This window comes from Antedon bifida, chromosome 1 (genome assembly GCF_963402885.1).
Source record: "Antedon bifida chromosome 1, ecAntBifi1.1, whole genome shotgun sequence".
Classification (NCBI taxonomy): Eukaryota; Metazoa; Echinodermata; class Crinoidea; order Comatulida; family Antedonidae; genus Antedon; species Antedon bifida.
The window spans coordinates 19,721,523-19,734,666 of NC_136226.1; the positions used below are offsets into that span (position 1 = coordinate 19,721,523).

Consider the following 13,144-nt stretch of genomic DNA (forward strand, 5'->3'; position numbering starts at 1 on the left):
ATGGACCTGAAAAATAATAATCTAATTTAATTTTTGTACAGAAGGATCTTGCACTGGTGCAAGCCTTGGCATAGAATCATCAGAAATCCCATCAGGAAACATCCGTGCTTCAAGTGAACACAATGCCCAACACGGTGCTCGTCGTGGTAGATTGAATATTGAACCTGATAACGATGGCATTGGTGCATGGGCAGCCAGAACCAATGATCGTAATCAGTGGATTCAAGTTGATCTTAATAACGTGAAAGTAGTGACTGGTGTAGTAACCCAAGGGCGTAATGGAAATTATGATCAATGGGTTAAGTCATATGAAATATTGTATGGCATGGATGGTTCTAACTGGGAAACAGTTATGACAACTTTTGGCACATCAATGGTAAGTTTATATTATACAAATAGTTTGTCACAAGAAGCTATGAATTTATTGGTATATTCTTTCTGTATACATTATTCAGAATTATTCAGAGCAACTTGGAAATTATGGTAACATCTAATAATATTAATTAATATTTGTTTCTTTACATTTCAATACTCTTGTGATATTGTTTACATATTCATTGCTTGTTTATTTGCAGGTATTTGTTGGCAATACAGATAAAGATACACAGGTTACCAATCTATTTCCAGTTGAAATACAGGCACGATTTATTAGAATCCATCCAATGACTTGGCACCAACATATTAGTATGAGGTTTGATGTCATCGGCTGTCCAGGTATATAATTAAATTGTGCAAATGTCTGAATAGAATGATTTATTTGAATAAACTGTTTTATGTTATGTTATAAATTGGCTGACCATTCTATTCTAATGATTAGGAGCTGAAACAGAGTTCTGTACAGATCCTTTGGGAGTAGAAGAAGGAACAATTGCACTTACAGCATCGACTGAATATAATGCACGACATGGGCCTGAATATGGTAGACTTAATACAACTCCAAGGAATGGTAATATTGGTGCTTGGGCCGCTCAATCAAATAATCAAGACCAATGGATCCAAGCTGATATTGGTGGTATAAAAGAAGTGACTGGAGTAATTACACAAGGACGTAATGGGGGCTATGACCAATGGATTACAACTTTTGAAGTTTTGTACAGTATTGATGGTAACAACTTTGAATCAATCATTGGAGCCAATGATGCTGCTGTTGTAAGTTTCCCTTTTTTACATTAAAGACCTTGCCACTGATACACTATAGCATTGTCTTTTTTTTTCTGTATTTGTGTATTCGATGTTATGTTATTAATTTAATTTTAGAATCTGATCTCTTAACAAGAAATGTATCCCTACCAAATTATTGTTTCCCGTTAATTTTAAATTATTTCTTATAAATTATATAATATTTACATTCTTTATAAATACAGCCATATTAAAACATTGTTATAAAATTCGTCACTAATCTGCATCAAATATACATCAATATTGTATATTGTCATTTTCCATAATATTTTGGTAAAATATATAGGTCACAAATTACACATAAGTGGCGTTTATGTCATTACGTCTATCTTCAAAGTAAGAATAATCCAGAAATATTTTATCTAAGTTCATTTAAATTATACAATAATGTATAAATATTTTCTGTAATGTTTGTCAATTTACAGGAATTTGTTGGAAACACCAATCCTGACTCAGAAGTTACCAATCTTTTTCCAGCACCTGTCCATGCCCGTTACATTCGTATCAACCCAACAGCTTGGAATAATCACATCAGTTTAAGATTTGAAGTTCTTGGTTGTCCAGGTATTTTTACAATAATATTTATTCCTTTAGACCAATTTTTTTAGTCAAATCATTCAAATAATCAGATAACTATTTAATTAATCAAAATGATTTTCAATTTTTTTCTGTATATTACTGTATATATTATATTTCACTATAGTAGTAACAAATGTATTATGAAAAGGAATTATTGCGGCTGATCCAGTTTATTATAGTACCTAAAAAATAAATTTAAATTTTGAAAAGTTACATTGCATAATGAAACAAATGCATTTAAGAATAATACTATAATAATAATAATAGGATACCGGATCACCAGTTGAAATATTTCTTTAAAAACTTAAATGTATTGAACAGTATAAAAAAAACTAAAATATCATACTAATTACGATTCTTCAATTGTAATTTTTTGTAAATCTTTTGTTTTTGTTTTAATTTCAGCTGAGATTGCTGATGGTGAGTAGAATATTTGTTTACCATTTTGTGCCTGAAATTGTATAATATTCCTTTACTTTGGTATTGAATTTATAAGCTGATATATTCACTAAAATTATTCAGATATTTTTTGGAAAATTAGGTTAAATCATTAATAATTCTGTTTACAAATACAGAGAGGTGTAGGGAGCCAATGGGAATGCAATCACTTGGTATTCCATCTAGTCAAATCGAAGCATCAAGTGAATACAACAATGCACATGGGGCACGACGTGCTCGTCTTGATATGACTCCTGATAGTGATGGTATCGGATCGTGGGCTGCAAGATCAAACAATCAAGATCAATGGATTCAAGTGAACCTTGGAGAAGTTAAGGAAGTTACTGGTTTAATTACTCAAGGAAGAAATGATTATGAACAATGGGTTAGTTCTTACCAAGTCTTGTACAGTATGGATGGAATCAACTGGGAAGTCATTCTTGGAAGGGATGGCCAACCAAAGGTAAATTTGAGCACATTTAATGGATATGTACGCTATTAATTTGTACTGTGTGGTTAATATTTTATTGTTAACTCTTTTTTGTTGTGTTAACATATATTTATGCATATGATTGCAATCACTTTTAGGCATAGTATATTGTAATATTTTTAATTTATTTTCATATTTTTTATTATCAATTATAACAAAAATTAGTATTGACTAATAAAATTATATTGTACAGTTATACAGTAATAATCGTATTACAGATTAATTTTCTAAACTGAAGATGAAAGATGATGATGTTAAATTGACATTTAATTTTAACATCACAAGTAAAACCAAATGTTATTGTTTTTAATGATTACAACTATGTTTAATTACAGTCATTTGTTGGTAATAGTGACAGAAATACACATGTCACTACATTGTTTTTTGAACCACTTACAACACAATATGTTCGTATTCGTCCTCTTCAATGGCGTTCACACATCAGTATGAGATTTGAAGTTCTGGGATGTGCAGGTAATGTTTGTTTTTGCTTTTACTGTAGACACTTTCAATAAATAATAAAAGTACAGTTAGATTGATTTTAAAGTTAAACTGTATTAAACAAAGTCATGATATAAACCTTGTGACCATGTTCCATTCCTACTTCATCTAGATATAACGTGCATTTATGCCCAGCTATATTATCAACATACTCTAATCATTTTACCCTGCAGTATACAAAGCCCACATGATTTACAAATTTCAAATATTAAACAATATAAACATGTTTTCTTTATTACAGCTCCTGTTGAAGAAACTCATGGTAAGTTTTTAGGGACTATAATTCATTTAACTTTAAACAATAGTTAGTTTAGTTGTATATACAATGAATGGTTTGTGAACAATTAAATTTAAAAAAAAAACATTAGCACTTGTATTCTTTATGCAAGCTGTAACTAAACATTTTCAATTGTATATTCGTGAGGGTATGTATGCCTTATATTGAATTGTACTTAAATAGATTAAAAAATATACTGTATCATTAAATTTGAACAGTAAAACAAGATTTGCATTTTTTTCAATAGTGAACTGCAGAAATGCTGTTGGCATGGAATTAATGATTATCCCAGATTCGTCTGTCACGGCATCTAGTGAATACAACTCTAGACATGCAGCACGTCTTGCTAGACTCAACCTGACACCTAGAGGTGGTGATATTGGATCTTGGGCTGCAGCATCTAATGACAACGACCCATGGCTTCAAGTTGATATAGGTGAAGTTAAAATGGTAACAGGTGTTATTACCCAAGGAAGAAATGGTAACTATGACCAATGGGTTACTGCTTATGAAGTAATGTATGGTATGGATGCAGTCAATTGGCAATCAATACCTGGAAGTGATGGAAATCCATTGGTAAGGTTTTTTCTTACATTTGTTTTTTGTTTTTTTTTTTTGAGTTAATTATATCACTATCCATAGTAAATACAAGCATTACTAATTGGTTTTCTTTTGATAGGAATTTGGTGGCAATTCTGATAAAGATACTCAAGTAACAAGTCTCTTTCCTGATGCTGTGTTGGCCCGATACATTCGGATTCATCCTCTCAGATGGAATGGACATTGCAGTATGCGCATGGAACTTCTTGGATGCCCAGGTAACTTGCATTTTGAAGTGTATGCTTCTATTTAATCTATATTACTAATATAATATTTCTTACAATTTAGTTATCCAGCAAGGTATGATGCAATAGATAGTTAATAGAGTTTGTTTTTACACTTAAGTTAAGAAATGCTTATTCACGTAAATAAATTGTATGCACTAGATAGTTAATAGATTTTGTTTTTACACTTAAGTTAAGAAATGGTTATTCACGTAAATAAATTGTATGCAATAGATAGTTAATAGAGTTTGTTTTTACACTTAATTTAAGAAATGGTTATTCACATATATAAATTGTATGCAATAGATAGTTAATAGAGTTTGTTTTTACACTTAATTTAAGAAATGGTTATTCACATATATAAATTGTATGCACTAGATAGTTAATAGAGTTTGTTTTTACACTTAATTTAGGAAATGGTTATTTTGATTGAAATGTCATTTTGTCTTTGTAATTAACTTATTTTTAGATGAAGATCAAGAACCACAAGAGCTTAGTGAAGGTAAATTTAAATGTTCAAGAAAGAATTTGTTTATGTAAATGCATACAACACACATTGACAGCAAAAACAGTATAGTATATTGTGTTATGGACCTGAAAAATAATAATCTAATTTAATTTTTGTACAGAAGGATCTTGCACTGGTGCAAGCCTTGGCATAGAATCATCAGAAATCCCATCAGGAAACATCCGTGCTTCAAGTGAACACAATGCCCAACATGGTGCTCATCGTGGTAGATTGAATATTGAACCTGATAACGATGGCATTGGTGCATGGGCAGCCAGAACTAATGATCGTAATCAGTGGATTCAAGTTGATCTTAATGACGTGAAAGTAGTGACTGGTGTAGTAACCCAAGGCCGTAATGGAAATTATGATCAATGGGTTAAGTCATATGAAGTATTGTATGGCATGGATGGTTCTAACTGGGAAACAGTTATGACAACTTTTGGCACATCAATGGTGAGTTTATATTATACAAATAGTTTGTCACAAGAAGCTATGAATTTATTGGTATATCCTTTCCGTATACATTATTCAGAATTTTTAGTACTGTCTTAAATTGAAAACATACAGAGCAACTTGGAAATTATGGTAACATCTAATAATATTAATTAATATTTGTTTCTTTACATTTCAATACTCTTGTGATATTGTTTACATATTCATTGCTTGTTTATTTGCAGGTATTTGTTGGCAATACAGATAAAGATACACAGGTTACCAATCTATTTCCAGTTGAAATACAGGCACGATTTATTAGAATCCATCCAATGACTTGGCACCAACATATTAGTATGAGGTTTGATGTCATCGGCTGTCCAGGTATATAATTAAATTGTGCAAATGTCTGAATAGAAATGAATTATTTGAATAAACTGTTTTATGTTATGTTATAAATTGACTGACCATTCTATTCTAATGATTAGGAGCTGAAACAGAGTTCTGTACAGATCCTTTGGGAGTAGAAGAAGGAACAATTGCACTTACAGCATCGACTGAATATAATGCACGACATGGGCCTGAATATGGTAGACTTAATACAACTCCAAGGAATGGTAATATTGGTGCTTGGGCCGCTCAATCAAATAATCAAGACCAATGGATCCAAGCAGATATTGGTGGTATAAAAGAAGTGACTGGAGTAATTACACAAGGACGTAATGGGGGCTATGACCAATGGATTACAACTTTTGAAGTTTTGTACAGTATTGATGGTAACAACTTTGAATCAATCATTGGAGCCAATGATGCTGCTGTTGTAAGTTTCCCTTTTTTACATTAAAGACCTTGCCACTGATACACTATAGCATTGTCTTTTTTTTTCTGTATTTGTGTATGCGATGTTATGTTATTAATCTAATTTTAGAATCTGATCTCTTAACAAGAAATGTATCCTTACCAAATTATTGTTTCCCATTAATTTTAAATTGTTTCTTATATCTAATATTTACAAATACAGCCATAAAAACGTAGACTATATTAAAACATTACGATAAAACACCTTAAATTTGTGACCAATCTGCATCAAATATAGATCAATATTGTAGTCATTTTCCATAGTATTTTGGTAAAATTTATAGGTCACAAACTACACATAATGTGACATTTACGTCATCCAAAAATAGATATCAAACGTTTTATCTAAGTTCATTTAAATTATACAATAATGTATAAATATTTTCTGTAATGTTTGTCAATTTACAGGAATTTGTTGGAAACACCAATCCTGACTCAGAAGTTACCAATCTTTTTCCAGCACCTGTCCATGCCCGTTACATTCGTATCAACCCAACAGCTTGGAATAATCACATCAGTTTAAGATTTGAAGTTCTTGGTTGTCCAGGTATTTCCACAATAATATTGATTCCTTTACACCAATTTATGTAGTCAAATCATTAGAATAATCAGATATTTGAAAAGTGAACTACTGGTAATAATATAATAGTTTTAATTACACCCAATTCGATGACAACATTTTCATTGTTTTAATTAATCAAAATGATTTAAATTTTGTTCTGTATATTACTGTATATATTATAATTCACTATAGTAGTAACAAATGTATTATGAAAGGGAATTATTGCGGCAGATCAGTCTTGTTTGTTTATTATAGTACCTCTAAAAAGTAAATTTAAATTTTGAAACCTTACTTTGCATAATGAAACCAATGCATTTAAGAATAATACTATAATAATAATAATAGGATACCGGATCACCAGTTGAAATATTTCTTTAAAAACTTAAATGCATTGAACAGTATAAAAAAACTAAAATATCATACTAATCACGATTCTTCAATTGTAATAACTTTTGTTTTTGTTTTAATTTCAGCTGAGATTGCTGATGGTGAGTAGAATATTTGTTTACCATTTTGTGCCTGAAATTGTATAATATTCCTTTACTTTGGTATTGAATTTATAAGCTGATATATTCACTAAAATTATTAAGATATTTTTTGGAAAATTAGGTTAAATCATTAATAATTCTGTTTACAAATACAGAGAGGTGTAGGGAGCCAATGGGAATGCAATCACTTGGTATTCCATCTAGTCAAATCGAAGCATCAAGTGAATACAACAATGCACATGGGGCACGACGTGCTCGTCTTGATATGACTCCTGATAGTGATGGTATCGGATCGTGGGCTGCAAGATCAAACAATCAAGATCAATGGATTCAAGTGAACCTTGGAGAAGTTAAGGAAGTTACTGGTTTAATTACTCAAGGAAGAAATGATTATGAACAATGGGTTAGTTCTTACCAAGTCTTGTACAGTATGGATGGAATCAACTGGGAAGTCATTCTTGGAAGGGATGGCCAACCAAAGGTAAATTTGAGCACATTTAATGGATATGTACGCTATTTATATTACTATAATTTGTAGTGTGGTTAATATTTTATTATTATATTCAAGTCATCTCTTGGAAGGGATGACCAGGTAAATTGTTGGTTTTCTTTCTACTCATAAATGTTTTTTTTTATCATGCAAATAATTTGAACTTTGTTTAGACTTTTTTTTATATTGCTTGCCTAGATAAACTTTGGTATTACTATTTAAATTACATTTTGAAAACCCCAAAGTTAGAACCAAGCCTAGGTTATCTTTGGTATTTGGACAGTTAATTGAATTCTGCTATAGTCATTCTTGATATTAGAAATCCAATTCATGGGACATCATGCATCACATTGTTCATTTGACTAAATTGTTCTGTTACTGGAATGTCAAGGTTTTGTTTCTAATATTCTGCTTCTGTCCAATGATATCTGTAATTTTTTACATGTGCAGTAACCTAAACAACTTTTTTTGTTTACAGTCATTTGTTGGTAATAGTGACAGAAATACACATGTTACTACATTGTTTTTTGAACCACTTACAACACAATATGTTCGTATTCGTCCTCTTCAATGGCGTTCACACATCAGTATGAGATTTGAAGTTCTGGGATGTGCAGGTAATGTTTGTTTTAGCTTTATGAGAGAACACTTGCTATACAATCGTTTTAAGTTAAATTATCCAAGAAAATCATGATATAAGCCATTACAGTTTTGCAGGTAGACTAATAATAAAATAATCTAATCTCAATAAAAGAAAAAATAAATTACTTTTATAGCCTAACTGAAAATGTGCAGCTAATTTTTGTTTTACTATGTATTGGTATACACTTTAAGATTAAATAATTTGTTATTGCATTCTGTGGGTACTGTAGACTATGTTAAGGAGATAGCTTAATTTGTAAAATATATATATATATGGTCAAAATTAAATCAATTATATGGCATTGTTTTGTGTTTTTTTTAAACAATCTCTGTTGCAGAAACACATGCTATTTAACTGTTTAATTAAATCTATATGTTTTTTCTTTGTTACAGCCCCTGTTGCAGAAACTCATGGTAAGATTTCTGCTTTAAAATTTTGGGAATAAAATTATCTATTTATATCCGTGATCAGGTGAAAAGCTATTCTCCCTTTTGTTAATTTTTATGAAATTATTTTGTATATTGCATTTGGATAAACAACAATTAAAACTTTAAATGACAATAACAAAATTGAAAGAATTATAAAATTGTATATCATTATTTAATATTTCTGAAACATTTTTTCTATCACAGGCAATTTGTAATATTTGTAGAATTGATTATAGTAGGTCACAATTGTATTTTCATGTTTGTATACTATATTTTATTAAATGTTGAGTATTATTATAACACCTAAATAAATTCCTGTCATTTGATTGGACGATTGTGAGTCACATAGTGTGCAATAGTACGCACTATACTATTGCTTTTGAAATACTACAGCGCCACCTATTTTGTACTTCCGCCGTATTGAATGTTATGACTGGTTTTGCAATGGAAGTACATTTTTAAAGTACTAATTTAGACCAAAAAGGGCATTTAAATTACCTTTAAATCATTATATAATTTTTATTAATTAATGGGAACATCTCTACCAGACAAGGAATCGTTGCAAAAAATAGAATTAGCCTAGGCCTAAATGAGTTCCAGTTGCTTGTCGAAGTTTCATAATGGTATCACTGCCTTTCTAGCCTTGCCAGTTAGGCCTAGGCCCGTTTGTATCAGGCTAGGCACTTTAGCCTTGCTAGGCCTAGGATTTTTTGGTCGTTTGTTGACATAATTAACACTACAGTAGGTGTGAAATATAACCTTTCATTCACCTCATGCCATTATTTGTACCATTACAGTACACTCATAAACATTCATTATTTGTATACCATGTAACATTATGTCGGTAAATGACAAAGATTGTGTACACTTTATAACAGAAAATTGTAGAAATGCTGTTGGCATGGAAAGTAGAGTTATCCCAGATGCGTCTGTCACGGCATCTAGTGAATACAACTCTAGACATGCAGCACGTCTTGCTAGGCTCAACCTGACACCTAGAGGTGGTGATATTGGATCTTGGGCTGCAGCATCTAATGACAACGACCCATGGCTTCAAGTTGATATTGGTGAAGTTAAAATGGTAACAGGTGTTATTACCCAAGGAAGAAATGGTAACTATGACCAATGGGTTACTGCTTATGAAGTAATGTATGGTATGGATGCAGTCAATTGGCAATCAATACCTGGAAGTGATGGAAATCCATTGGTAAGACTATTTATTTTTGTATTGTTATATTTGTTTGTTGTCTTTCTATTCATTTATTCTTCCAGCAAATTTGGAACTGTGTCTAATTATTAAATCACCTATTTTAAGTGGAATATGAATTTTATGTGCACAAATAGAAACACGTAAAATGGGTAACTGAACATATTATCTGAATGAGAAATAAACATTTGTCTCTCCTCAGTGCTCCAGTTACATACAGTATTTTATATCTCACCTAAAAGAATAAATGAAATTGAATAAATTTAATTGAAATAAATACAAGCATTACAAATTTGTTTTCTTTTTATAGGAATTTGGTGGCAATTCTGATAAAGATACTCAAGTAACAAGTCTCTTTCCTGATGCTGTGTTGGCCCGATACATTCGGATTCATCCTCTCAGATGGAATGGACATTGCAGTATGCGCATGGAACTTCTTGGATGCCCAGGTATGTGTTGTGAAATGTATAGACATTCATTTTAAATTTTTTACTTTGGTGTAGAGGTTCGGCTATGCTTCTATTTTGTATAGACTTCTATAAAATAGTTTAAATTTCCAGTTTAGTTGATCACACAAGGTTTGAAGAATTTATATATAAATTATGTCTAGATATTTATTGTTCAGTATTAATTGAGCTTCATATGTGGCATCTTCATACGGAATCAGACATAAGTATGACATTTTGAAATTAAGATTTTTGCAAATAATATACATTAATGCATTGCAATGGGGTATTCTAATTGTTCTATTAGAACAATTTAAGCATAAAAACTTAGGCTTTATAAAAATCATACACCATTTTTTAACCAATAGACGACAACATGTTAAAATTCATGCATTTATTTGTCTCAAAATAGAAAAAAAAAAGAAAAAAGTTAATGTATATAAATATTGTTTCAACTATCGTTTTCCATAAAAAAAAAATTGCAATTTTTCAGCCACTATATTGTTTTTGGCTGTATCTAAAAATCTACAAATGCAACTTTTGACTAATTCTGTTTGAGATGCAAAATGTTTTTCTTCCGTTTAGTTGGTATTAATAGGCCAAAAAATAAAAGTCAATAACAAATCGATGAATATTCTTTTTTATTTTTAGAACTCGCAGTAACACCACCTCCTTCAGTCACAGGTAAATCATTTGTTTATTATTCAGTTTTATATAATTTAATTTTATTTAATTGTTTTATTTCTTTACCCTGTTGTGTAGAGTTTAAATTGACATGTTTTATGTAATATAGTACAACGAAATGTATAAACCTTGTATACTTCTCTAGTGTTATTAATATCTTTTCATTATTTATTTTGTTCTTTTTATAAAACACATGTATGTGCAATCATTACAAAAATAAAATAAAAACTTTGAAAGCAGGGCCAACCATAACAAAAACAGACTTATACAGCAATGCCTGTTGACACCAAAGTCAGATACACATCTATATATTTTAAACAAAATCAATCAATCATTTAGTTATAAATAATGCTACAAGTAAGCATTTAGTACTATTTATTGATTTTAAACAATTATTGTAAAAAATATTAAATATTTTAGATGTCCTTATCAATTCTTAACTCGGCAATTAAGGTGGAAACAATCGTTACAGCATGAAATAAAATATTCTTAAATTTTCTTTTGTATATCAGAAACTCATGAAGAAAGTCATGGACGTACTACATCTAGACAAGGTTTGGTCCACTATTTTATTTAAAAAATAAAAATTTATCTTCTATTACTTTTAAAATCATATTTCTTTATCAAGCATGCAATTAAACTGTATAAAAATATCAGAAGTGGCAGGATGGAGTCTATGTCATGCTAACCCATGAATAACCACTTAAGGCCTATTTATTTATACTATGAACAATAAAGAACCACAGTTAGATAGATAAACATACATTTTTCTTTCAAAGAAATGTTCACCCTAGAACTATAGGATAACATTTTATGCTGTCTTTGATGAAAAAATATTTTTAAAAATCCAATCAAATGATGTCATGATCAAAAAGAACAATACAATCACAATATTATTGCTCTTACTAATCATGATGTCATCTGATTATATATCAGATCAAAATATTATATTATAAATGGCCTTTTAATCTTACAAACAAATATTAATATTCTTTAGTATGTAACGTAAAAAAGTACTAAATAATGCATTTTGTTGTTTTTTTTTTTTGCTTGTTAGGATCAGCTAAATGTATTGGGTGGGGAGATCCACATTATATAACATTTGACGGCAAGAAAAAGAACTTTCAAGGAAATTGTACTTATGTGTTCTTACGTGACACTCTAAATTCGCCTCCTTTATTCACTGTTTCTATCAAAAATCAATACAGACGCAGGGCAACAGTTACACTTGCAGAGTATGTGCTCGTTAATGTGTCCGATGTGGTCATAACACTAAACCGTAGATTTGATACCAGGGTATGTTTCTTTTTATTTCTTACTTATGCACTGCAAGTATGGTACTAATATTTTGTTATGTAAAATGATTTTGTATAGAAGAGTATGGAAACATTATGTTATATTTGTATTATGACAATTTTTTTATTCCTGTGTTTTTTCGCCACAAACAAAATAAAAAGCAACTTGTCCTACTGTTTATCTACAATTTACAGCCCACATGAAAGATCATGAATCTATATATATATATATATATATATTATTGAATTCCATCTTTTTTTGTTGATACATTCAATGAGGCACATTACAATATTTATTATATTAATAATCAATCAATCTTTATTTTTTCATCATAACAAACAATGTACAACAAAGCCTGAAAATGTTAAAACAACACACAACACAGTTAATTAATATACTACCTACAGTAGTACAGATTGTTTTAATCAAACTAAAATCTCATTTTAGAAATTAAGATCACACAAGAGAAGAAATGTGCTCCATTGTTTCTTAATGCATAGATTTAGCTTTAATAATTTGTTTTTAATGTTTAGGTAAATGGTGAATCTGTTGTTCTGCCAGCAATACCAGTACATGGTTTGTATATTGAGTATATTGGCCGCAATATTCTGATTACCAGTGATACAGGTTTCTGGTTAACTTGGGATGGTAACCATAGAGTAGAAGCCGGTGTTGAAGAACGTTACCAAAGCAATGTAGAAGGACTCTGTGGTAATTATGATGGTAATCGTCGTAATGATCTTACACTACCAGATGGTACAGTAACTTCTGATGAAAATGAATGGGGAAATAGCTGGAATGTAGATCCTCA

At 30.3% G+C, this 13,144-nt stretch overlaps 1 protein-coding gene across 1 annotated transcript in view; it reads left to right on the plus strand.

Annotated features, from left to right (window-relative positions):
- Positions 1-13,144, plus strand: part of LOC144835244 (uncharacterized) — a 48,015-nt gene that overhangs the window by 28,803 nt on the left and 6,068 nt on the right. The window contains exons 40-64 of the mRNA XM_078690303.1: positions 42-376; positions 576-714; positions 818-1,149; positions 1,605-1,743; positions 2,164-2,178; positions 2,334-2,659; positions 3,022-3,160; positions 3,429-3,449; positions 3,712-4,040; positions 4,144-4,282; positions 4,758-4,790; positions 4,918-5,252; positions 5,477-5,615; positions 5,720-6,051; positions 6,498-6,636; positions 7,125-7,139; positions 7,295-7,620; positions 8,108-8,246; positions 8,665-8,685; positions 9,579-9,907; positions 10,218-10,356; positions 11,005-11,037; positions 11,550-11,591; positions 12,095-12,333; positions 12,867-13,144. Of these exons, the coding sequence (XP_078546429.1) occupies positions 42-376; positions 576-714; positions 818-1,149; positions 1,605-1,743; positions 2,164-2,178; positions 2,334-2,659; positions 3,022-3,160; positions 3,429-3,449; positions 3,712-4,040; positions 4,144-4,282; positions 4,758-4,790; positions 4,918-5,252; positions 5,477-5,615; positions 5,720-6,051; positions 6,498-6,636; positions 7,125-7,139; positions 7,295-7,620; positions 8,108-8,246; positions 8,665-8,685; positions 9,579-9,907; positions 10,218-10,356; positions 11,005-11,037; positions 11,550-11,591; positions 12,095-12,333; positions 12,867-13,144 (4,453 nt within the window). The remainder of the gene's footprint in view (positions 1-41; positions 377-575; positions 715-817; positions 1,150-1,604; positions 1,744-2,163; positions 2,179-2,333; positions 2,660-3,021; positions 3,161-3,428; positions 3,450-3,711; positions 4,041-4,143; positions 4,283-4,757; positions 4,791-4,917; positions 5,253-5,476; positions 5,616-5,719; positions 6,052-6,497; positions 6,637-7,124; positions 7,140-7,294; positions 7,621-8,107; positions 8,247-8,664; positions 8,686-9,578; positions 9,908-10,217; positions 10,357-11,004; positions 11,038-11,549; positions 11,592-12,094; positions 12,334-12,866) is intronic.